Here is a 26,167-nt window from a genome sequence, read left to right as displayed (position 1 = left end):
GTCATAACCAAATTATCCAGAATGTAACCAATATCAGATGTAAGAAGCTAAGCAGGTTTAAGCCTGGATAGCGCTTTGATTGATGACCACCCTGCACAGAAGGCTGTTGATACACTGCTGCAGGGCCATGTGGTGAACATCAATTGTACCGTACTTCTATGCTCAACATCCATTGTACCGTACTTCTATGCTCCTACATTGACACACCGACCTCCACTGACCAGCGTGGCGAAGTATAGTCAAATAACCCCTACGACCCGTATGGAATGGGCAGGCCTTCATCCAGCAGTGGACTGACAATGGGCCGCACATCTATTACGGAAACAGCTGTGCCTAAATGTTCCCCTTTTTTTTATCAGAATCTTCCTGACAAAGGGGAAAACGCACAGATATACCACGCGTTGTTCTCACAGGATGTTACCGTGACATGTGACAGAGACGCATGTGTGCACATGGTCACAATACATTTTACACACACATTATAGCTAACATAGACACACCGATATTTAGAGTTTGTATGTATGTTGAACTTCTTTCGCACCACACAGAGCCAACCACGCCAACCGCAAATAGCCAACCGTGCTAATCGGAGGTGCCGTGGAAAGGAGCGATGGGTGTGGCGTTGGCGCTGCGGTTAGTGCACTGCCCTATGACCCTGCCCACCTGAGTTTGATTCCAGGCCAGCGAGTGATAATCTGAACTGGTCTCGGGCCTGACCTCACCCTTGACCAGCGTGGTGAAGTATGGTCACCCCCCCCCGCCCCCCAATACATATTATATAGAAACAGTTGTAATAGGCAGAGGAAAAAATGTACCCGTAAAAACAAAGTTTTTCACTATAAATCCTTTATATGCGTGGCGGCTAGAGTCCTCTGGCTGCCGCCTATGGGTCAGATGATTGCCTGCCACCATTAAGCAATTGGTAAGTAAATATAATTTTTTTTTTCCTAAAAAGTGTAAAATTTTGGAAAAAAATTTTCACGAAAATTAATTGTCACGCACAACGAGTCCGTGTGCAAAATGTCAGCTCGATTGGATCACGGGAAGTGTGTTAAAAAACGACCGAAAGATTTGCACGGTCGTAAGCAAGCACGCAAGCACGCAAAAGCACGCAAGCAAACTTAATATAAAGGATTTAAAAAGCAAAGTCTTGGAGCCGTGACTGTAACAAGGGAGGCTATGGATCACTATACAAGTCTATTCGTCTCTGTATAAATAGATGGACCTCGATATACGAGTCGATGCGTCCACGACATGCTGCAGTCCCTATACAGCACAGGTACGAGCTCTGTGCGTCTCTCACATGAGCGTACAACGCCATACACTGTTGGATGCCGATGATGGCGATGATGCAATTGATGGCCTTAATGAATTGGGGGGGGGGGGGGGCTGTGTCGTCTACAGCGGACAGCAATTACAATCCATTCATTCATTCTCGGAATCTGCATGTCAATGACTCATGGCATGACGTGGCCACATGGCCACACCGGTCTATAACTGCAGCGCCGATCGCACCAATGTACAGAGTTGGTGAATGGGGCCCTATAAACGGTGACTTCAACTGTTGTATTGCACGTGTGTTTGACTCGTGATTATATTCGTTTCGGTGACTGCACGATACAAAGTTTGAAGCTTTGTCAATGAGAACGCGTATTTGAAAGCCGGGAGCTGGAATTGACATTGCAAATCGGCTGTATCTGTATGTATGCGTTTACTTTGAACTTATTTCGCACCGTACGTAGCCAACCGTGCAAATCGGCATACCACTATAATACAGCAGGAATGTACGTGCGATTAAATACCGTAAAGAACCACAATATCCATTCACAGGGGGATGAGTGGTTGCATGGGGGTTGGCACACTCTCTCATAAACCAGGTGTAGTACAGAGTTAGACTGATGGCCTTAATCTAAGTTGTCTTGTGGTTGTTGTTGTTGTTGTTTGACTTGCATCCCACTGGGATTTTTGCACACAGCGTAGGTGTACAGTGATTTTTTTCTGCAATATTTTGCTGTCTTTTCTTGGATTTTCTGTTTGCACTTAGTCACATATTCACTTTAAGATATTTTTTGTTCATGTTTTTGTTTGTTGCGGTTGCACCCGATTCAAGAGCCGAATGGCTCACAGGGCTCTACCTAATACATGAACTTGAACTTGAGGTGACCCGAGTTCGATTCCCAGCCACAGCTGACATTTCTGGCGAGTGATACACGAGCCAGACTCGGGCCTATTCCGTGACCAACACACGCTGACCAGCGTGGTGAAGTATGGTCAAGCAACCCCCACGACTGACAGGGCATGGCGGGGGGGCCTTAATCCAGCAGTGGATTAACAAAGGTCTTCATGGAAACAACATTCATACGGGAGAGTACATTCGCAACCAATATCATCCATAAGAGTTTTTTTTTGGGTTAGATCGCGTAAATATTTAAATTCAGCACGTTCGCCAATTATCTGTAAAACATTAGTTCTGATGTTATAGACTTGCATAAGAATATACGGAACTGTTGTAACGCAGAACATCCGAATAATCAATATATGCTGAAAAATCACACGAACTCATTGTGTCGTATGCATGTACACAGTCAGCAATTGCGTTTTCCTTGTGCCTATTATCTGCAAAATTTTGCACGGATAAGCGGATTCCAGTGGCAAATTCGCCCTATTACCCACAAGCGTTTTTCGCGGATAAGCCGAGTAAATCTGCGGATAACTTTTTTTTTACCTACGTGACTTTAACGAAAGATCTAAGAGTACGACTCCTTGCAGTCACGAAAGCTTCAAATCTAGAATCTGCGGATAACGTCGTGGGACAAGAGGATCCGGGATATTCATTCGGATGAGAGGAGTTTCACAACAAGCGCATCAACAACGAGGGGGGGGGGGGGGGGGGGGGGGAGTCTCTTACTGCCGTAGAGCCAGAGGAAGACGCGATGAAGACCCGGATGACCATGATGATGTCGTCGCTGGAGATGATACGGGCGGCGGCGGTGGTAGCGACGTCTTCCTTGCCACTTGAACGACCACAACTCTGCGATGTCGAAATTTGCACGTGCCGGGGAAAGAAAGGCACAAGGTTGCTGTGACACCGGCTTGTTTGAAAACCACCGGGCACTGCAGACAATTCATCGTTGTACTGCGTGCGCGCACTTCTATGCTCCCCACGTCTATGCTTCTTGCAAACCCACGCACCGACCGGCGTGGTGAAGTATGGTCCGGGCAACACTCCGAGACACCCTCATCCAATGTACACCTCGAAACTCGACGCAATCGTCAATAATACCGCGGGTGTGTGTGTGGCCTTGGCAAGAAAGCAAATATATAACATGCGACGTTTCGGGCTATGGCCCTTCCTCATAGCACATATGCGTGTTTATTTGTGCTCCGCGGTGGATAAACATTGCCGCTGGCGGTCGGCCGTGGTGCAGGGCCACCCAGCCCCTTTCGTGTACCGTTCCGGTCTTATTAGGCGCTACTTGCTAACAGCACTTGCCTTAAAAGTTTTGCGAAGGCTACATGGGGGACCTTTGTCTTTGTGCACCGCTGCCAGTACATCTCGAACGTACATTATACCACTACATACAAAAGCTCGTCTCTGCAATATGTGTCTATGTGTTGTGTTACGTAAGTCCTTGTGTACGGTACACGTCTGTGCCATCTTGCCCATGAGCTCGGGGACATGTCAATCAAACGTACAGCTATTATGCGTGTACTGCATTGCCATGTTGTACTGTAATTGTCATGAATATCTATGCCACCCATTGTGTGTGTCTGGTCCAGGAACATGTGCAGTCAGCTGCAGTCACATTGATAATTGTTTTTTTTTACCCTTTTATCTGGCAACAAAACTGACACCTTTTTTACGAGGAGTCATGTTTGCATAGACCACAATACCTGCAGTCATAATGCAAACAAAAAACATAACTCTGATAATGTATGCACTGTCCTTGAAGTTGATTGGTCCACACCCGAGACAGCTTTTCTTAGAGCCTAGTCTCACATGGGTTGGGCCGGATGACGTCAGATTTGTTGCCAGATAAAAGGGTAAAAAAAACAATTATCATATTTTGTTACTGGCAAATGAGGTTCCAATGGTGCAGTCACATTGTTCATCATGGTACATGCAGAAGCAGCTATAAGTTTAACACACAGAGGGGCTTTCGCGACCAATATCATCCATAAGAGGTGTTTTGGGTTAGATCGGGTAAATATTTGACTTCTCTAAGATCAGACTTATTCTTTGGTTCTTTCGGTAAAGTCACGTAGGTGAAAATAAAAAGAATAATAAAAATGAAAATAACTAAATTTTATTATTATTTTTATTTTCACCCATGTGACTTTACCGAAAGAACCAAAGAGTATGGATCCTTGCAGTCACGAAAACTTCAAATCTAGAATATTAGACTTCTCCACAAATCTGGCTGTCCGCCTGATGAAGCTGGTTGTAATTACTGGCGAAACGTCGGACTCAGATTGTAAATGTTGTGGCTTGGCTCTCCAACACACTGGTGTTGCTGTACTAGTACACTACACTATACACTACTATACACTACACTATAAACTACTATACACTACACTATACACTACACTATACACTACACTATACACTACACTATACACTACACTATACACTAGTATACACTACACTATACACTACACTATACACTAGTATACACTACACTATACACTACACTATACACTACACTAAACACTACTATACACTACACTATACACTACACTATACACTACACTATACACAAGTGCTGTACTAGTGACGAATTGGCACGTTCTGTTTACGTGACAACCCTTACTAGTTGGCTGTGTCGGGTGGTGGCGGGTTTAACGACACATTTATATATTTACGCGTTATAACCCCAAAAAAACCTGCATTATAGAAGCAGCGATGTCTGTCAATACCACCCAGCAAGCATGGTACAATGGTTCAACCACATACCAACCTTGTCTCCTCCCCACAACGTCGTACTCAAAAACTGTAAATGTTATGGATTCACTCCTCAACACACCGGTGGGCTAAAGTCGTGAACTATTTTGTCTTTTGTCAACGTGACACTTTTTTTTTGCGACGCATTTATAAATAACGCGATATAACACCCAAAAACCTTGATTATGAACAAACTAACAAACTGGGGGAATCTGCTACAGCTTGCATCGATCCGTGCGTCTTTCTGGTCCACATCAGACGCAGTGTGTCTCCTTCGGCAGCTGTGAAATAACATTGTACCAGTGTCTCAACATTGTACTCTGTCTTTTAGCCTTCTGTTTATATATCATCAGCAGCAAGCCGTAATTATAATACACATCCCCCCCCCCAATATTCAAATATGCTCAAAATGTCCCCCCAATATATTGCTATATTTAAAAAATTGCTATGCTATGTAAATCAAAACAACAATTTGCTAAACCTTGGCCACAATATCTGGACTTGTCTGCATTTAAATCAACGCATAGATTTATGTTTATATGATTGTGGTCATGGTTGTACTTTATTAATCCCTAATCACTGCCATTACATACAATTAAACAATAAAAGGTAAAAAAAATAAAATCAGAGCAATGTAATACAAAACACTATTAGACATTATTGTAAAAAAAAAAATAAAAAGTCCATCCCATGTGTTAGTGAATTTTTCAATATTTTTGGCAGGAAATGAGTTTCCAAATTTAGATTTTTTTTTTCTGGGTTGGGACCCCCAGACACCCTGGAAGATTTGGTCCCCCCCAATGTTGACTTCATGTCTACGGCCTTGATCAGCGGTATACAATGAGTTTGCGAGTGCTTGTTTGTCCGTCTTATACCCTTAATCAGCTGTAGCATGATAATTGTTTTTTTACCCTTCTATCTGGCAAGAAAACTGACACTTTTTTTTACAAGGAGTCATGTTTACATAGGCCACAATACCTGCAGTCGTAATGCAAACCAAAAACATAACTTTGATAATGTATGCACTGTCCTTGAAGTTGATTGGTCCACACCCGAGACAGCTTTCCTTAGAGCCTAGTCTCACATGGGTTGGACCAGATGACGCCAAAAGGCGCTGTAGCATGTTATGCCATGAAGTAGTACAAAATCTTATCAGTGTCCAACACTTTGTTTCTCCAACTTGCTGAGTCCATCAGCTGCAGTAGTTTCCTGGACGTGCTGGCTTGAACCGTGTTACCCCGATCAGCTGATGGGCGTCCAAATCGGCTGTCCCTCTATTCCTATCCACGTCTATGTAGAACCAACAGTTGTGTGTACAGAATTAGCTTGCCCGTGTTCATACTGCAATAGGTGCACGGCTATACACGCATTGCTGTACCGAACACGTTCCTGCGGAGTGAGCTGGTAGGAACGTTGGGTTGCTCGGTTAATGGCCAGGGTCAACGGCGGCGTGGTGTATTCCGCAAATATGGCCGGCGTGAGTAGGTTAAACGTTGAGTTTTATAAGGGCACCACGGGTGACAAGCCCCTCCCCACCCAGCCCCTCCCCACCCTCCCCTCCCCACCCAGTCCCTCCCCACCCAGCCCCTCCCCACCCTGCCCTACCTCCCCACCTAGCCCCTCCTCACCCAGCCCTCCCCACCCAGCCCCTCCCCACCCCCACCCAGCCCTCCCCACCCAGCCCCTCCCTCCCCACCCAGCCCCTCCCCACCCAGCCCCTCCCCACCCAGCCCCTCCCCACCCAGCCCCTCCCCACCCAGCCCCTCCCTCCCCAGCCCCTCCCTCCCCTCCCCACCCAGCCCCTCACCACTCTCCCCTCCCCACCTAGCCCCTCACCACCCAGCCCCTCACCACCCAGCCTCTCCCCACCCAGCCCCTCCCTCCCCACCCAGCCCCTCCCCACCCAGCCCCTCCCTCCCCTCACCACCCAGCCCCTCCCCACCCAGCCCCTCCCTCCCCACCCAGCCCCTCCCCACCCAGCCCCACCCTCCCCACCCAAACCCACCCTGCACGACGGACGGACGGACACAATAATCCCCTGTGAGCTGGTGTAACCAGGAGGTTCCTACCAGTATAATGATCAGATGCTGTGCATAGCTGTACCAGCCATCTGTAATCGGAATATGCATGACCGTCGGATGAATCCGATGAGCTCTGAAGCTCTTTGTTCACAGATGTCTAATCAACATATGCCTGTCAACTACAATGCAGTATGCACAGCACATTCCATGTCATATACCAGCTGCACTGAATTATAATGTCCTTATCCGAGGCCTCCGCTTAACGATAGCTGCGTGTTTCCTCTACATGTGCAAGGCTGCAGTACACACAGCTGACATGCAATAGGCTGTATGTCCATCAGCAATGCCACGTGTCTTCATCGGATGTGTGGAATAGCCTTACAACCATCACTATTATCCCTAATCTGTGCTTTCACTTCACAGAGGGCATTAGGCTTGTGTTGTGGACTGTACATGCAGCAGTACACAGCTTCCACACACATCAGCTGATGTCCCCATGTGTCTATCAACATCGTGGCTTTACCTCCTGTGTCCACACTAAAACTCCTACTGCATCTGCTCGAATAATTGTTGCTGTTTTATTTTATTATACGAAAGCTGTGGCTGTCTTTCTAGTCTATAAACCACCACCAGCAGCAGCAGCTCGCATGTCTGCACCAGTTATGAATCAGACATTATCCCATGTGGCCACGGGTTCACATCACCATTGCGTCTATATTGCATTAGCTATGGGTTATTGTTGCTGCTGCTGTTGTTGTTATATTAATCAACAGCGGTGCTGATGATGATGTACATCAGACAAAACCCAGAGGTCTGTTGGTCTATTGTGTCAGCTATGCATCGGCGGTTTTATTAAAAGAAAAGAGATCTCACTCGGTCGTGTGTGTGTCTGTATGTGTGTGTCTGTATGTATGTGTCTGTATGTATGTGTGTATATGTGTGTGTGTGTCTATGTGTGTGTCTGTATGTGTGTGTGTATGTCTGTATGTGTGTGTGTATGTCTGTATGTGTGTGTGTATGTCTGTATGTGTGTGTGTATGTCTGTATGTGTGTGTGTGTCTGTATGTGTGTGTGTGTCTGTATGTGTGTGTGTGTCTGTATGTGTGTGTGTGTCTGTATGTGTGTGTGTCTGTATGTGTGTGTTTCTGTATGTGTCTGTGTGTGTGTCTGTATATGTGTGTGTCTGTGTATGTGTGTGTCTGTGTATGTGTGTGTCTGTGTCTGTATATGTATGTGTGTGTCTGTGTATGTGTGTGTCTGTCTGTGTGTGTCTGTGTATGTGTCTGTATATGTATGTGTGTGTCTGTGTATGTGTCTGTATGTGTCTGTATGTGTGTGTGTCTGTATGTGTGTGTCTGTATATATGTGTGTCTGTATGTCTTAAATGAGTACCTGGTGCGGTGTGTAAACATAGCCACTGGGGAGACAAAGGCGGTCGGGCGTGGTGCTGGCCACCCACCCCCTCGTGTGCCGTTCTGGCCTTCATAGGTGCTCGCTAAAAGCACTTGCCCCTACAGTCTGTTAAGGCTATACGGGGGATCTTTGTCTTTATGTGTGTGTGTCTGTATATGTGTGTGTCTGTATGTGTGTGTGTCTGTATGTGTGTGTATATATGTGTGTGTGTCTGTATGTGTGTGTATATATGTATGTGTCTCTGTGTGTGTGATCCGCCTTCTACAAGGGCTGTATGGAGTGTACACAAAGCAGGACTTGTGTTCTACACACACACGCGCATAGCGGTCCTTGTATAAGCTCGACTTTGCCAACCCCACACTTACAATAACCAAAACGTGACCAGAGTCCAACATGAATCACACCACACACACACACACAACTCTGCAACAACGCAAACAAAGTCACAATCACCAAAGCGTGTCTGTTTAGCAGCAACGCACAAAGCACTGTATCATTAACCCACCTACAATTGTTCAACAACAACAAAAAACCACACACAACCAGTGTGTAAAAGACGATAATTCAACGAGCTTACCGTGCTTATGACTGTATTAGTTGCAAACCCATGCGGTTAGAGAGTCACACACCACGAAGATTGCGATGATGATGCTGCTGATGATGCTGCTGATGATGTTGGGATGCCGCCTTCTCGCACACAATGAATGGGGGTCAGGATGGAGAATAATTCTGAACCAACCCCACCGCCACTTTCTCTCTCGCTCTCTCGTTCTCTTCTCTCTCTCTCTCCCTTCTCTCCCTCCCTCTACGACGACCCACTGCCTCCCTTGTTTTATAAATTATTTTCTTTTTTTTATTCAAACGTTCAACTTCCTTCCTTTAGCCGAAGCAGAGCGAGCAGAACCACGCCTCTCTCGCCCTCTCTCTCCCCTCCCTCTGAGCCAGGCCTCTCTCTTTTTGTTCTTTTTTTTTTACGATCTGTGTAGTCGGCACTTTGCTTCGTTCATCATTTAGTTTCTTTCTTTTTTTTAGTTTTTTTCAATTGCTTTGCTTTATGTGCTCCCGCCCCCCCTCCTGTTTAAATGAAATATTTTAGGTATTTTCCCATTGTGCAGCAAAATCAATCTGTGCTACTTTCTTCGTATAGACACAAAACATCTGCTTATCCTCCTTCTTACCCCTTCTCTATCTCCACTTGGGGAGACAAAGGCGGTCGGGTGTGGTGCAGGCCACCCCACCCCCTCGTGTACTCTGCCGGCCTTCATAGGTGTTACTCGCTAACAGTACTTGCCCCAACCTTCTGTTAAGGCTATCCGGGGGAGTTTTGCCTTTGTCATGGGTCTCTCATGAAAAGGTGAGATTTCAATGCCTGGACATTTGTTTTTGTCTTCTTGATTCTTTCGGTAAAGTCACGTGGAAGGAAAATAATAAAATAAAAATAATAAAAATTAATAAAAAATAAAACATTTTTCTTTTTTATTATTATTTTTTTATTTCCCTTCTACGTGACTTTACCGAAACAACTAAGAAGATGAATCCCTGCAGTCACGAAAGCTTTAAATCGAAATTAGTTTTTGTGTTTTTGTAAATGTATGAGTGCAATTTGATCTCACTTTCCCCGTTGAATGTGCCTATTGAGAACACACCAGCCCATACTCTATGAGATCTCTTTTACCAGTGGCAAAATATAGTAGTAGGTTTTTACCCTTTTAAACTGGTACAAAACTGACACCTTTATTCAAGGCATCATGTTTGCAATAACCACAACACAAGTAGTCAAAAAAGCAAACATAATAATGGAGTTACTATATAACAACAGCACGTACACTATGAACCCATGACCGAATCATTTGGAATGCTCCCGATCTCGTAAGATCTTGAGAGCTAAGCGGGGTTTTGATTTCGGATCATTGCTTAGATGGGCGATCACCTTGCAAAAGCAGGTGTCCTCAAGATGCTGATTGGAGGCTGTCCCCCTGATGAAGCTCGTTGTAATTTACTGGCGAAACGTCGTACTCAGATTGAAAATGTTGTGGCTTGGCTTTCCAACACACCGGTGTTGCTGTACTAGTGACGAATTGGCTGTGTCGGGTGGCGGCGGGTTTTACGACACATTTATATTTACGCGATCTAACCCAAGAAAAAATTATTTTGGATGGAGCTACGTTGTCGGCACAGAGCAGCTCAGAACAATCAGTGGGGGCGTAAACACACGATCAGCTGAGAACAATCAGTCACCACGTGACCACGCGATCAGCTGACAACAATCAGTCACCACGTGACCACACGATCAGCTGAGAACAATCAGTCACCACGTGACCACACGATCAGCTCAGATCAATCAGTGACGGCGTGACCACACCATCAGCTGAGATCAATCAGTGGCCACGAGACCACACGATCAGCTCAGAAGAGATCAATCAGTGGGGGCATGACCACACGATCAGCTGAGATCAATCAGTGCCCGCGTGACCACACGATCAGCTCAGGGGGTTGCGGAAATCGATCAGGTGGGACGCCCAAATAATTGATTTGAATTAAATGAAAATTTTAGAAACCAACGTGGAACCGTAAATGAAAGCATTTTCACGAAATATAAATTTAAACCGCGTTTTAAATACATGTTGTTGTTGTTGTTGTTCTTTAGCCACTGTTGTTGAAAACAAATATTGTGGTGGTTGTCAAAGGGGGGGGGGGGGTGGTCCCAGCTCGTAGCGTCTGCCTGTCCCTACGCTCGTCACAACACTGTGAACAATCGATTGTAGCCCTGTACTGCTACGCGTCCACGTCTGTGCACCCCACCAACACCCCGCGCTGACAAGCAGGGTGAAGTACGGTCATATAATTTCGATTTAAAGCTTTTGTGACTGCAGGGTATCATCTTCTTGGTTCTTTCGGTAAAGTCACGTAGAAGGGAAGTAATAAAATAATAAAATAAAACATAATAAAATACGGAAAAACATGGTCATATAACCCCACCTACCCCGGGCCCAAATGGCATTTGGGAGGCCTTGATCCAACAGTGGTTTGACAGACAGCTGTATATGCCCACAGGTACAATTGATGACTAATGTCCTCAATAGCGATACGCAGCCATCGAACTTGCACAACACTCGTGGTGCCAAAAAGTGACCTCATGCAGTGCACTGCATTTTGCTTTTTTTGGGATAAACTTTATGGGAGGCTTTTATGGTGGCTCTCAGGGCCGGTTTGTGCTTGCGTATTGGTGAGTGTCACGCCACACAAGAGGTCGTGGGTTCGATCCCGACCCTGACGATGCCTGTTGTTTATTTGGAGTCTGCGTGTCTCTTTCTTTCCTCGTGGTGAGATGTTAACTACCTCGCCTGGTATACAGGAGGTCGTGGGTTTGATCGCGACCCTGACGCCTGCTGCTGTTTATTTGGAGTTTGCGTGTCTCTCTCTCCCCATGGTGAGATGTTAACTCCCTCGCCTGGTATACAGGAGGTCGTGGGTTTGATCCCGACCCTGACGCCTGCTGTTTATTTGGAGTTTGCGTGTCTCTCTCTCTCTCCCCGATGTGAGATGTTAACTACCTCGCCTGGTGTACAGGAAACTTTCTCTCCGAGTGGTCGCGTGGAATTTTCTCCGGGTCCTCCGGTTTTAAAGTATTTGGCTGCAATAAATTCCCACCCTGATAAGCCACTTCGTTGAGCTATCATTTGTGGCCATGTCACTTCTGGGAAAAGAATAGATGTATAGCTCAGTGGACCTTACCTGATCAAATAATAATAGTTGATGTTTTTTATGGCGAAGTGGCCGAGCAAGAACACGTTTGCTCGCTTGTTGCAGAGGTTTTTGGTTCGAATCCAGCGGGCCACCCCGGTTATCACTGCAGTGTCACGTATTAACTTTTAAGTAAGCACCGTCTGCTTGATAGGAAGCCATCGTGTGCCAGGTTCCACGGCCCAAATTTGTCAAATTATAAAATAACCAACACATTTCTGGAATGAATTGGGATTAGTCATAACAAGTGTTGTTATGGACACATGTGTTGAGTTTTAGTCTGTGCCATATCCGTATGTGCGGTTTAGTCTGTGCAGTGTGGATTTTCCCCTGAATAGAGTAGTCATGCTCGTGGAGGAGTAAGGCAAAATAACCTCTAGCGGGTCTCTCTAAAGCTCCCTTTAGCGGAGGCCCTTTTTCTAGCAGCAGCGTGAGCAAGCAATTGCAGGGCTGTGCCTTTGTCTCATACCTATGTCGTTTTTTTAACCAAAGTTATTACAGGTTTCCACCGCACGCGATATTAGTCTTATTGTTAAGTTAGTTGGCCGCTGCATCATTACGCAACCGTTCTTTTCTTGTGAAATCACGTAACAAATATCGTGCACGAGACCTCGTCCAAGGTTGTAACACTGGACAGACGCCAATAGGTGGGTTATTGTTTCTCGGGCATAGAAAACAAGCACTCAGCACAACTTCGCTCATCTCAGACTGCCTCAGAGGAAATGTAAAAGCAAAGGCTTAAGTACAATCATGCGGCGTTCAATTCGCCCAACTCCGTCATGTATCAGAACCTACGCAGGGTTTGAACATAAACTATTCAGAGCCTTTTTGTGAAATAGTCAAGAGTGCCTACGGTGCGCCTAAGGCCTACGAAAACCAAAGGGTCTACAAAAATATTTTTTTACCATGTTTTTTTTGGTTGTATGATAACAAGATATAACCAACATATTTTCTTGAATAAATGTTTTTATAGCAAGGATAGGCACAGTGTATATACTCTACAAAGAGGCAGAGTCACGTCAATGTCAATCGGTTTTTTTTGCACAAGGTGAGAGAAATTTAACACAGGAGATTAACTTTTCGAGATGTTTTTTTTAATTGCTAAATTTAGCAATAAAATCTTCAAGGGGTGTTTTTCGCACAATCAAATGCGTAACAGCGGTGATAGTAACATGGGCAGCCGCACCAACTGTATGAGGTTGTTGCTGAAGGCCTACGAAACATAAGTGCCTAGGGCCTACAAGAACCTTAATACTGGTAGGAACCACCTGGTTCCACCAGCCCACAGGGGATTATTGTGTCCGTCCGTCCGTCGTGGATCCAAAAATGGGAGGGGTGGGGCTGGGTGGAGAGGGGAGGGTGGGGAGGGGCTGGGTGGGGAGGGGAGGGTGGGGCTGGGTGGAGAGAGGAGGGTGGGGAGGGGCTGGGTGGGGAGGGGAGGGTGGGGCTGGGTGGAGAGGGGAGGGTGGGGAGGGGCTGGGTGGGGAGGGGAGGGTGGGGCTGGGTGGGGAGGGGCTGGGTGGGGAGGGGAGGGTGTGGAGGGGCTGGGTGGGCAGGGTGGGGCTGGGTGGGGGGTGGGAGGGGTGGGGCTGGGTGGGGAGGGGCTGGTCACCCTGTGGTGCCCTTATAAAACTCAACGTGTAACCTACTTACGCCGGCTTGTGCCCGCCCTCACAGTCGGGCATATTTGCGGAATACACCACGCCGCCGTTGACCCTGGCCATTGACCGAGCAACCCAACGTTCCTACCAGCTCCCTCCGCAGGAATGTGTTTAGGTACCGTCCTTATAGTGCTTTATAAAGTCCGTTAACACAGTCTCGCCAATTAACTCCGATGCCTACTAACTACCCCTACTATTGTACATTCGTAAAACAAACGGGAGTTCAGTTCAAACTCATCAATCATTACGAACAGACACTTAGCTGGATTAAATATCATTGTCTGGCAGTAACGTTGTTGAGTTGCGTCACCTACAATTTCAGTGAATCAAGTAGCATGCTTTGAATTATAATGGAAGACACGTGGAACGATGGTTTCAAGTTTCAAGTTCATGTATTAGGTATAGCCCTGTGAGCCATTCGGCTCTTGAATCGGGTGCAACCGCAACAAACAAAAAACAAAAACATGAACAAAAAACATCTTAAAGTGAATATGTGACTAGGTGCAAAGAGAAAATCCAAGAAAAGACAGCAAAATATTGCAGAAAAAACACCATACACCAACGCTGTGTGCAAAAATCCCAGTGGGATGCAAGTCAAACAACAACAACAACAACAACCACAAGACAACTTAGATTGGATGGTGGAGCCAACGTTGAGTCAACGTTGGGCCCACAGATCTCACCACATCCCAACGTTGGCTCAACATCGTACCCGTAATTCTAGATTTGAAGCTTTCGTGACTGCAAGGATTAATATTCTTAGGGTTTTTTCGGTAAAGTCACGTAAGTAAACATTTAAATTAATAAAAATAAAATAAAACAAAATAAAAATCACGACGTTTCGGAAGCAAGAAGACAGAGGCTTGTGTTGCTTCCGAAACGTCGTGATTTTTTATTTTGTTTTATTTTACTTTTATTAATTAAAATTTTTACCTACGTGACTTTACCGAAAAAACCTACGAATATCGTACCCGTAACTGGGATTGACTGTGGTGGCATCGCACGATCGTGGGGGATGACAGCGCGGCGTGGACTTCGTCCAGCAGTCGATATACATCATCAGCTGATGTTGATGAATAACTGGAGGATTGGGGAGGACCTGCCAATGTCTTAGATCGGATGACTGCGTGATGATGGTTACAAACTGAGTAATCATGCAAAAAAGATTTAACTACACTTATTTGGCCAATCTTATTTGACAGACAACTATTACAGGTTATTGATAGACATCCAGGCTTGTTTTACCATGTTTAGTTGTTTCTTTTTCACACTATTGTTATGTAGGCCAGGCTTAGTCACAAACCGTACCTCTCCATAACAAAGGCTTAGCCTCTTAAGCCTCACCTCACCATATTAATAAAAAAGTGTGCCGTACTTGGCCCTTCCCACCTCTCCAACTATTATATATACGAAGTGGTAGCTCCTGAAATCTCTCATTTACTTGATACAGCTGTCGTGGCTGTGACGGTTCCACCTGAAGACGGAAGCTTGTGTTGCCTCCGAAACGTCGTGATTTTTATTTTATTTTACTTTTATTAATTTTAATTTTTTACCTACGTGACTTTACCGAAAAAACCTAAGAATATGACATCCTTGCAGTCACGAAAGCTTCAAATCTAGAAGTTTTGAGTCATGTTCACGCATTAAGCAATCCGTGTTTGAAATACGTAGCGTGAGTGCAGTGCCCTCTGTTGAACAAAACAGGGGGCTTTAAATGCCCTTAAATTGCAGGTCATTTGCGTTGTCGTGGTGACCAATACAAAATACATTAGCAGACACTAACCCAGTGATCGTGGGACGTTGGGTCAACGTCAGGCCAACATCTTCTTGGTTCTTTCGGTAAAGTCACGTAGAAGGGAAATAATTAAATAATAAAAATAAAACATAATAAAATAAAATATTTTATTTTCAATAATAAAAATAAAACATAATAATATAAAATATTGTATATGTTTTATTTTTATTATTTTATTATTTCCCTTCTACGTGACTTTACCGAAAGAACCAAGAAAATGAATCCCTGCAGTCACGAAAGCTTTAAATCGAAATTTTATTCTGTTTTATTTTTATTATTTTATTATTTCCCTTCTACGTGACTTTACCGAAAGAATAAAGAAGATGAATCCCTGCAGTCACGAAAGCTTTACATCGAAGTATAATAAATGTTTTCTCCTACAACATCAGAGTGCAGCGCCACATTAAATACGCACTACAATGCCAATAGCTTAAAGCGATTTGAAGCATGCTTTATTTTCAAAATGCAAATATGGTTTTGGGTGGGTGGGGGGGTGCAGAGCATTGTGACGTCATATTTGAGAGGGGAGGGAGGGGGGGGTCTGACTTTTTGTGACGCCGTGTGACTAGGGGTTGGGGGTCAAAAATCGTCCTAAATCGTGTGACGTCATTTATGGACGGCCCCTTTATGTCGACCCAATGAGCATTGCCCCACTAATCCCCCATTCAATCCTCTGGGGGGCATTAGCCACGATCCGTTTGTAAATCGTACATCGCATGCGCGCGACCCCCTCCCCCCCGCCCCCTCCGTCGACGCCTTCGCCAATAGGCGCGGCGCACCGTGGCTTATCCGCGTGATGAATTCTGAACCGCACCCGCCGTTGCCGTGGCGACGAAACATAAGCGCGGCCCAGCTCAGAGTCGCGGACTCTGCCTCGACTAGCGGAGCGAGCGCAAATCTGCGGCTCTAAAACGTCTATAATTTAACATTTTTTAACCATTTAAGTGTCGAAGGCAACGCGAAACGTGACGGAGGAGGACGTTTGAAGTCTTGTTCTCAAGAAAAGCCTTAGTTTTGGTGAGGTATTCTATTTTAAATGTCGAAATGTGCTGTGGTTATAAACGACTATTGATGCTCGTTGTGACATCCGCCCCCCTTCCGCTTGTGTTTACATTTAAAATGCTTAATAATAACGATACTCTACAATGTTTACGATTACAATGTTTAATTTAACCTCGGTAGCGTTCAGTGTACCTTGCGTTATTAAGAGGAGTGCTGTTTCATCTTTTAGTTGTAACAAAATCAGAGCGTCATTCGCACTTGCGATTTAACGAAATTTTTTTGACATAAATTAAATTTACAATTCTACAAAAGTATCATGCGCACACTTTAATGTGTCAAATTCAGTTATTGACGTACGTCTCATTTGCCTGTTGAGCCGCTAATTTGAATTCTAAATTCCGACGAGATGGGCTCTATCATAGTCCGATTTGACAACGTTGGCAAAGGCCCGTTAATGAAAAGTTTTCTTCTTAAGATCTTTAAAAAATGTGTATAGTTTCGAGACTCTGTAAGGCTTTGCTAGATAACGTAAAATGTGCGTTGAGTCAAAGTAATATTTGTGCACTGCTTCGAATTATTATGCACGCTAGGAATTATACTGAGAGGAACGCGTGGCTTCGAGGACACATGCAGATGAAATACATAATTTGTTATCTTCATGCAGCAGTGGATAGATCATGATTGCAGATGGGAAAGCATGGCGAGATGCATGCTTGGTGCGCCGCGGTGGCTATGAGATGTTAACTACCTCGCGTGGTATACAGGAGGTCGTGGGTTCGATCCCGACCCTGACGTCTGCTGCTGTATATTTGGAGTTTGCGTGTCTCTCTCTCGCATCATCATCACGGTGGCTAGGAGATGTTGACTACCTCGCCTGGTCTACAGGAGGTTCGATCCCGACCCTGACACCTGCTGCTGCATATTTGGTGTTTGCGTGTCTCTCTCTCATCATCATCACGCTGGCGAGGAGATGTTAACTACCTCGCCTTATATATAGGAGGTCGTGGGTTCGATGCCGACCTCAGCGCCTGTTGTATATTTGGTATTTGCGTGTCTCTCTCTCTCCGTGGCCGCGTGCATTTTTTCCCCCAGGTCCTCAGGTTTTCCCCGCAACATTTAGAAACATGTAATTATCTATTTAGCTGCTGTCAATTTCCACATGATAAGCCACTTCATAGGGCTATCATTTGTCATAGCCAGGTGGCTTCTGAAAAAGCGCTATACAGCTCAGTGGGCCTTACCTGGTAAAATAAAAATGGACTGGTTTTTATAGTTTTAATGACACTGACAAGCAGAGGCATGCACGACTCCGAGAGCATATACGGATATACAAGTTAGAGACCTCATACTGACTGATAAGAAATGTTAATTGGGCTTGGGTGGTCGAAACTCACAACAGCGTGGCAACCAAAATATGGGAAACCTCGCCCAAGATAACGACGAACAATCACGGAGATGGAGTCGTGAAATCAACTCGCGTGCAGGCGCTTAGATCGATGGCTTGCTGCATCACAGCACGGCGAGCGATCGATAGCAGCAGCTTGCACAGGCCTGCAGCCAGCAGTGGATTGATCAGCTGTCAGATGCGCTTCTTTGGCCGTCTGGAACGCTCTTCCTTCCGACATTAGGAAGCCACTGGAGCTATGCACTTTTAAATGATCGAGTTTAAACACTCATTTCCCCTAGAATTGCCTTTTGTGTTTCGGTGTGTTGTCCTCGCGCACCTCCGATTAGCACGGTTCGCCGCGTACGGTGCGAAAGAAGTTCTACATACAGTGCTGCGTAACACCTCCGATGAGAATGATGACGCCCGCTGCGTTGCTTGGTTATGGCCCTTTTGGCAGAGGCCAGCTTTGTTTGGTTAGAGGCATGTGCCACTCGGTGTACATCGTTTCCTTAGAAATGTTGGCTCACAAGGGTGCAATGGTTATCCATTATCTGGCTGACTACTCGAATCATTTCTAGAATGGCATGCGTGCAAATTCCCATCACAGTCTCTCTGTGGCTGCTGATTTTGGCCATTTGAACATGTTACATTAAATCCGCAAAACAGCTGAAGTTGACCCATTTATACACGGGTGTGTAATACCCTATAAATAGAGTACGCACTGAATGTTAGTTGTTTGGCAGGCTGCGTGTGGTCGGTTAAAGTGTGCGTGCTGCCACTTTGTCCGAGATGTCTATCTAGCGGGCATAGAAGAGTAGGCCAAATAGGGGCACTCCAATGCTCCCTCTCATGGAGGCCCATCTGCCAGCATCGGCATGAGCAAGCAGTTTTATTGACCTGCCCCTCCTGGAAATCTGCTCACCGGATTCCTCCAGTGTAAATGAATATTCTGATTCTGAACTTTCGGGCAGCGTCATTTTCACTTTTACTGTTCCGTATGCTGCTTGTGCTCACTCACATTGTCCGCATGTTATTAAGAAAGTAAATTAACCAGGTTGTCACAATAACTGAGCTTCTGCTCCCCCTGAAAGTTATCAACAATATCAGTTAATTGTAATAATACTAGTAGGAACCTCCTGGTTACACCAGCCCACAGGGGATTATTGTGTCTGTCCGTCGTGCATCCAAAAATGGGAGGGGTGGGGCTGGGTGGAGAGGGGAGGGTGGGGAGGGGAGGGGCTGGGTGGGGAGGGGAGGGTGGGGCTGGGTGGCGAGGGGAGGGTGGGGCTGGGTCGGGAGGGTGGGGCTGGGTTGGGGGTGGGAGGGGTGGGGTTGGGTGGGGAGTGGCTGGTCACCCCGTGGTGCCCTTATAAAACTCAACGTTTAACCTACTCACGCCGGCTTGTGCCCGCCCTCACAGTCGGGCATATTTGCGGAATACACCACGCCGCCGTTGACCCTGGCCATTGACCGAGCAACCCAACGTTCCTACCAGCTCCCTCCGCAGTACTGTGTTTATTGTACCCATAATGTCATTTTTCAGGAAGGTTTTACTCAATGTGAATACCACTTTTCAATGGGGCCCTCTGTTTGGACCTTGAGGCAATGGGCCAAAAATGGCTTATCGGTAACTCCCAGGGTGGCATATTCTCACAATATTTTTCCTGAAACACTTTATCTCTAGATCACATATATGTATGATAGTAAGGTGACCCTGGTTGCTTTAAAAATAAAAACATTTACTAGAAATCTTTCAAGAAAAAAGAGTACCCAAGTATGTTTGATAGAGAATGTCGTTTTGGGGGAGGCGGGGGGGGATGTGTTATGAGACATTTTCGAAATACATAAAGTGCGCATTTAAAACACGGCACACACTCTAAGCTTTCTCTGGTTTGTGGATACTGCCTGTATGTGGATACTATACTTACAAGTGCATACTGTTAGCATTTGCCATGTGAGGTGGTACCAACCACAGCCCCCTTAGTTCGGGGGCTAATTCAGATGGAGTGTTTTCTGTATGGATGTAAAATGGAGTACAATACCTGCACAAGGGCATACTCTTCAAAGTTCTGCACAGACGGGTTCATTAACCCACTGTTGGACAGCAATCAGGCCACCTCACAACCCTGTGAGGTTTGACGTTTCAACATCTGATCCACCAACCCTTGCCTTCGCAGTGCTGGATTCTAACTATACGTCACAAATTTCGATTTAAAGCTTTCGTGACTGCAGGGATTCATCTTCATGGTTCTTTCGGTAAAGTCACGTAGAAGGGAAATAATAAAATAATAAACAGAAAACATAATAAAATAATATAATAATAGAATTCTCTGTTTTATTTTTATTATTTTATTATTTCCCTTCTACGTGACTTTACCTATACGTCACAACATTCTACTTGTAAAATATTAACTTGCATTTTTTACATTTGCAATCTGCCACGGGCAGTCTATGACAGAGCCCCTATGAAGAGAATGTAAGCTGAAAGCAATCCTGTTTGTTTTAGCCGTGCTGATAGCTTCACCGTTTGCTCTTATTGAATCAGTGATTGCACCCATTTACAAATAGGCACCCTTGTTGAGGCTGATTTACAGGACTGCCAACACTACTAAGTACGTCGGATGATTCAATATAAGTAAGTATAACCCGTAAAAACAGAGTTTTTCACTATAAATCCTTTATATGCGTGGCGGCTAGAGTCCTCTCGTCCTCTGGCTTGAGATGGCTGCCACCTATGGGTCAGATGATTGCATTGCACCATTAAGCAATTGGTAATTAAATATAATATTTTTGTCCTAAAAAGTGTAAAATTTTGGGAAAAATTTTTTACGAACATTAATTGTCACGCACAACGAGTCTGTGTGGAAAATGTCAGCTCGATTGGATCACGGGAAGTGGGTTCAAAAACGACCGAAAGATTTGCACGGTCCTAAGCAAAAAAGCGAACTTAATATAAAGGATTTAAAAATGAGTGGCCTTCATGTGAAATGAATTGCATGCAGCACAATCAAAAATGGGTAGCTCAGAAGAAAATCACAAATCCACACGCTTATGCCAACGAAACCTAGCCATTGCCTATTCCCTTCCACTGACTGTTGCACAACCAAGGACCGACCCGAAAGGCATTTTAATTGAATAAAGTTAAAATCAAAGTTGTTTTCGTCTTCTTGGTTCTTTCGGTAAAGTCACGTAGAAGGGAAATAATAAAATAAGAAAAATAGAACATAATAAAATAATTCTCACGACGTTTCGGCCACAACGCAAGCAGCCATCCTCAGGTGAAGAACAGGGCTGTCGGAAAGACAGCGTCTGAATGAACGTTAATTCGTCGTGAGAATTGTATTTTCTTATGTTTTATTTTTATTATTTTATTATTTCCCTTCTACGTGACTTTACCAAAAGAACCAAGAAGATGAATCCCTGCAGTCACGAAAGCTTTAAATCGAAATTCAAAGTTGTTTTTTTCCACACTCATGCGATCAATAGGTGGTGCTCAGCTTCATTGGCGGTGGTCACATTCCTGCAGTAGGGAGCCAATTCCTTCCATAGAACAAACACTGCCAGCCTCCCGTGGAAACGCTGCCAAAAACTGTAATCGTCCAAACATTTTTACACGACATCAGTTTAGGTAACAATCAATCAATATCTATCTCATTGCTCGTGGTGGCACTCGCATAATTCAACGAAGATTCCAACCCCAAAATAAATTGAGTGATCTTGGTTCTTTCGGTAAAGTCACGTAGAAGGGAAGTAATACGTGACTTTACCGAAAGAACCAAGAAGATGAATCCCTGCAGTCACGAAAGCTTTAAATCGAAATTGAGTGATCTTGCGCGCCACCAGTGGCGCAGCTTTCGAGTGTGCAGGCGGTGCAGCTGCACTGGGGCTCCCACGGTGCTGGAGTTGGCCCTGTCGGCAGATATGAAAATGGGGTGATGGCAGACAGGAGTTGCCCCTTTTGATTCTTTGTGCCGGGGTCCATACCAACCACAGCACGCCACTTTTTATTCGTGAATATATTTGTTTCACAGACTGTGCGATACAAAGTTTGAAGCCTTGCCAATGAGAGCATGTATTGGAAAGCCAGGGAGCAGTAAATGACATTGCAAATCGGCTATATCTGTTTATATGTGTTTATTTTGAACTTCTTTCGCACCGTACGTAGCCATTCATAATCAACGTTTTTGGGTTTAGATCGCGTTATTTATAAATGTGTCGTAACCCTCCACCACCCGACACGGCCAATCAGTAAAAATGTGTCACGTTGACAAAGACAAATAGTACTCAAATTGTAGTACTCAAATTGTAAATGTTGTGGCTTCAACACACCGGTGGGCTAAAGCAGTGAACTATTTGTCTTTGTCAACGTGACACATTTTTACTGATTGGCCGTGTCGGGTGGTGGAGGGTTACGACACATTTATAAATAACGCGATCTAAACCCAAAAACGTTGATTATGAATAACATTGGTCGCGAAAGCCTACGTGTTAAACGTACGTAGCCAACCGTGCTCATCAAAGGTGTGGAGGCAGTTTGTTAATTACACGAGCACATTTCAACTGCCGCATTGTTCTGGAAGTTTTTAAGCATGAAATATTTTTTTCATCATCGGATCGCATTCGCATTTTCATTAAAAAAAGTTTATTTCATCACTCCATCTCCGCGGTGCAGGTCTACTCCTCAGGCACGTTCCTCCCTTGGCGACCACTCTGTCATAATTCTGGACCACTGGCCATCATCCCTTTCAGTAACTTGTCATGTCCAAGTCCACTTACTTTTGTAACAGTTTGAAATGTCTATTGCCTGCATATAATCTCTATTCCGCGTCCCTCGTTCTGTCGAGCAACGCAATTCCAAGTGCGCACCTCTCCACGCTTCTTTGGACACTTTCCATTCTTTGCACACATTGCGTTTTATTTGTTAATGTCCACGTTTCAGATCCATTTTGTGACACGTGATGTAGCAGGCAGTACGAAGTCATAGTAATAGGTTTTTACCCTTTCAACTGGTACAAAAACTGACACCTTTATACAAGGGATCATGTTTGCAATAACCACAACACAAGCAGTCAAAATGCAAACAAAAAGAAACAACTCTGATAATGATCACTATAAACCCTTTATATGCGTGGCATTGGTTTTATTTTATTATTCATTTCTGTTTTTCTTGAGTAGGAGTTTTATTTTTATCACATTGGTATTTTAAATTAAATATGAAAATTTTTTTTTCCTAAAAAGTGGAAAATTTAGGAAAAATTTTTTCACGAAAATAAATTGTCACGCGCAACGAGTCTGTGTGCAAAATGTCAGCTCGATTGGATCACTGGAAGTGGGTTAAAAAACGACCGAAAGATTTGTACGGTCGTAAGCAAGCAAGCGAACTTAATATAAAGGATTTAAAAACGTTATGAAATACGCCAAAGCAGTTGTACACGCGCGACTCTTAATCCCTCGTTTTATTCGACCTTTTTCTGAAGACGCCCGCGCGAAGATGGCGTCGCCGGGAATTGCGTCGTCCACCCCGGCGCGCGACCGTGACGGCGCCTCCCGCACTCCCTCGCCGGCCTCCCGGCGCTCGCGAACCCGCGACGCCAGCCGCAGGGGCGGCCGCGGGACCCGAGGAGGTCACGGCGATAACGACGACAACGACGCCGCCTCCTCGTACCGCACGGACAAGTACGACGAGGACGACGACGACTGGTCCTCGGAGGTTTCCCGCCGGCGCTCGCCATCGCAGTCGCCGACGCTCACGCCGTCGCCGAGCCCTCTGCCCAGGCGGAAGGCGACGAGGCCGGCGCCGGCGGCCAAGCGGGGCCCGGTCGTGGGCAAGTACGGCTCTCCCGGTAACGGCACGCCGCGGGCGCTGCACTGACGCGACGCAGATTCGAGAATCGTTTCGATTTGGCAATGGCGGTGCTTGTAAGAGTCTGCAGTGGCGATGGGGGTTCCGGAGGTGATAATAATTCCACGGACTGATCACATCCACTGTGCGCGAATAAGGAATAAGCACATTGTACAAAAATACAAGGCAAAGATCCCCCGTATAGCCTTAACAGACTGTTGGGGCAAGTGCTGTTAGCGAGCACCGATGAAGGCCGGCACGGTACACGAGGAGGTGGGTGGCCAGCACCACACCTGGCTGACTTTGTCTCCCGAGTGGCGATGTTGACGCACTGCACCAGGTACTCATTTGAGGCGGAGTCGACCTATGGGAAGCCCAGGATCCGGTTCAGATAATCGTCACTGGTGTTGACTGGCCACCACAGTCACCACGACCACCACCATCACTACCGCCACCATCACGACCACCACCAACCACAACCATCACGACCACCACCAACCACCACCATCACAACCACCACGACCACCACCATCACTAGTCGACTTAGGCAAAGCCCAGGACCGCTTCAGATAATCGTTACTAGTGTTGACTATGAGCGGGAATCGAACCCAGGTCGCCGGGTTCATAGCGCAGCTCGCTAACCGCTACACCACCGCTCTCCATATTTTACACACACAGATAGACACAATTCGATTTACGTCATCATCAGCATCACTAAATGATGTGTGCTGTCAAAAAGAGTTATCCTGGGCAGGGATTAAAACATTTGGAATATATATTGAACCAAGTGTATTGCACTTTAAAGGGACCATGTCTAATCTTGATTTGAAGCTTTCGTGACTGCAGGAATCCATAATGTTTGGTTCTTTCGGTAAAGTCACGTAGGTAGAAAAATAAAACAAAATAAAAGTAATATATCATGACGTTTCGATCGCAACACAAGTGATCGTCCTCGGGCGGAACAAATAATCCAGCAGTGTGACTGCTGAACCAGTGAGAGAGCTGTTACAACGAGGTTATATATGTGGTGATGGGCAAGCAAGCGGGGTCTGAGCTGGAAAGGAATTCCATCCACGGACGCAAGCACGTCAGTTGCGTTGTAACAGCTCTCTCGCTGGTTCAGCAGTCCCACTGCTGGATAATTTTTTCCACCCGAGGACGATCGCTTGTGTTGCGATCGAAACGTCGTGATTTGTTATTTTTATTTTGTTTTATTTTTCTACCTACGCGACTTTACCGAAAGAACCAAAGAGTAGGGACCACGTCTATCACAATTTCATCAAGGCACGCTCAAATTTGAACCCTGTAACCTGAGTTAAATTCCCGGCCACGGCGAACGTCGTGGTGAAGTATGGTCAAACGACCCCCATGGGGAGGCCTTCATCAAGCAGTGGACTGATAAAGGGTTATCGAGGCCACTCATTGCTTTCTGTGTTCATACCACAGAATTTTTCTGTAGCCCTCGTGTTGTAGTAGCTTAGCAGTTTTGTCTCTCAAACAATCACGGTCCGAACTTGAGCATTTCAGCGTCCTGCTCTGAACGAAGCAAACCTTTTAACGCCTATGAATAATTTAAGCTGGAATCGGCCACAGTTACACGCAGGGACGTGCGTCGTCACCGATACATCTCTTGTAAACGCAGTGCACTGCGTTCGGGACTTGGCTAGGCGAGAGTAGGCGTGTTGATTCTAATGCGACGATGTGCTAGGTGAGACGCTGATGAGACTGCATATCGGCGTCCTGTCTGTCAAAATGCTGAAGTTTAAATGCGAACCCTCGGGCAACACTGTATATATATAGGCACTTTCACCTGCGTAGTTGGATTTTAAGTAACCTATTAAAAATACAGATGAATCTTCTTGGTTCTTTCGGTAAAGTCACGTAGAAGGAAAAAAATAAAATAATAAAAATAAAACATAATACAATATTTATTATATTATTTTATTATGTTTTATTTTTATTATTTTATTATTTCCCTTCTACGCGACTTTACCGAAAGAACCAAGAAGATGAATCCCTGCAGTCACGAAAGCTTTAAATCTAAAAATACAGATGAAGTTAAAGGTCACCCATGTAGCCTTAACAGACCGTTGCTGTTAGAGAACATCTATGAAGGCCGGCTAGGGCACACGAGGGGGTAGGTGGCCAGCACCACGCCCAGCCGCCTTTGTCTCCCTCGTGGCGATGTTTACACACTTGCACCAGGTGCTCATTTCAGGCTGAGTCGACTGAGGGGAGGTGCAGGACTCCTTCCGATAATCGTCGTTGGTGTTGGCCGTGAGCGGGATTCGAACTCTGGTCGCCGGGTTCGTAGCGCATCGTGTAAACCGCCACGCTACCGTTCCCCACAAAAAAACCAA

General features: G+C 45.5%; 2 protein-coding genes across 2 annotated transcripts in view; one reads left to right on the top strand and one right to left on the bottom strand.

Moving 5' to 3' along the window:
• LOC133357096 (adapter SH3BGRL-like) overlaps positions 1-9,209 on the bottom strand; it is a 38,944-nt gene extending 29,735 nt beyond the window's left edge. Inside the window, exons 1-2 of the mRNA XM_061574877.1 lie at positions 8,954-9,209; positions 2,909-3,031 (exon numbers count right to left, since the gene is read on the bottom strand). Of these exons, the coding sequence (XP_061430861.1) occupies positions 2,909-2,953 (45 nt within the window). The 5' untranslated portion in view covers positions 2,954-3,031; positions 8,954-9,209. The remainder of the gene's footprint in view (positions 1-2,908; positions 3,032-8,953) is intronic.
• A 7,232-nt stretch (positions 9,210-16,441) lies between these two features.
• LOC133357069 (lebercilin-like) overlaps positions 16,442-26,167 on the top strand; it is a 34,584-nt gene continuing 24,858 nt past the window's right edge. The window contains exons 1-2 of the mRNA XM_061574837.1: positions 16,442-16,593; positions 23,443-23,808. Coding sequence (XP_061430821.1) covers positions 23,457-23,808 — 352 coding nt within the window. The 5' untranslated portion in view covers positions 16,442-16,593; positions 23,443-23,456. The remainder of the gene's footprint in view (positions 16,594-23,442; positions 23,809-26,167) is intronic.

This window comes from Lethenteron reissneri, chromosome 56 (assembly GCF_015708825.2).
Source record: "Lethenteron reissneri isolate LAM-NWPU_2019-01 chromosome 56, ASM1570882v1, whole genome shotgun sequence".
NCBI classification, from domain to species: Eukaryota; Metazoa; Chordata; class Hyperoartia; order Petromyzontiformes; family Petromyzontidae; genus Lethenteron; species Lethenteron reissneri.
The sequence above is the reverse complement of the archived record's forward strand: the minus strand, read 5'-3'. Positions and strand labels throughout refer to the sequence as shown.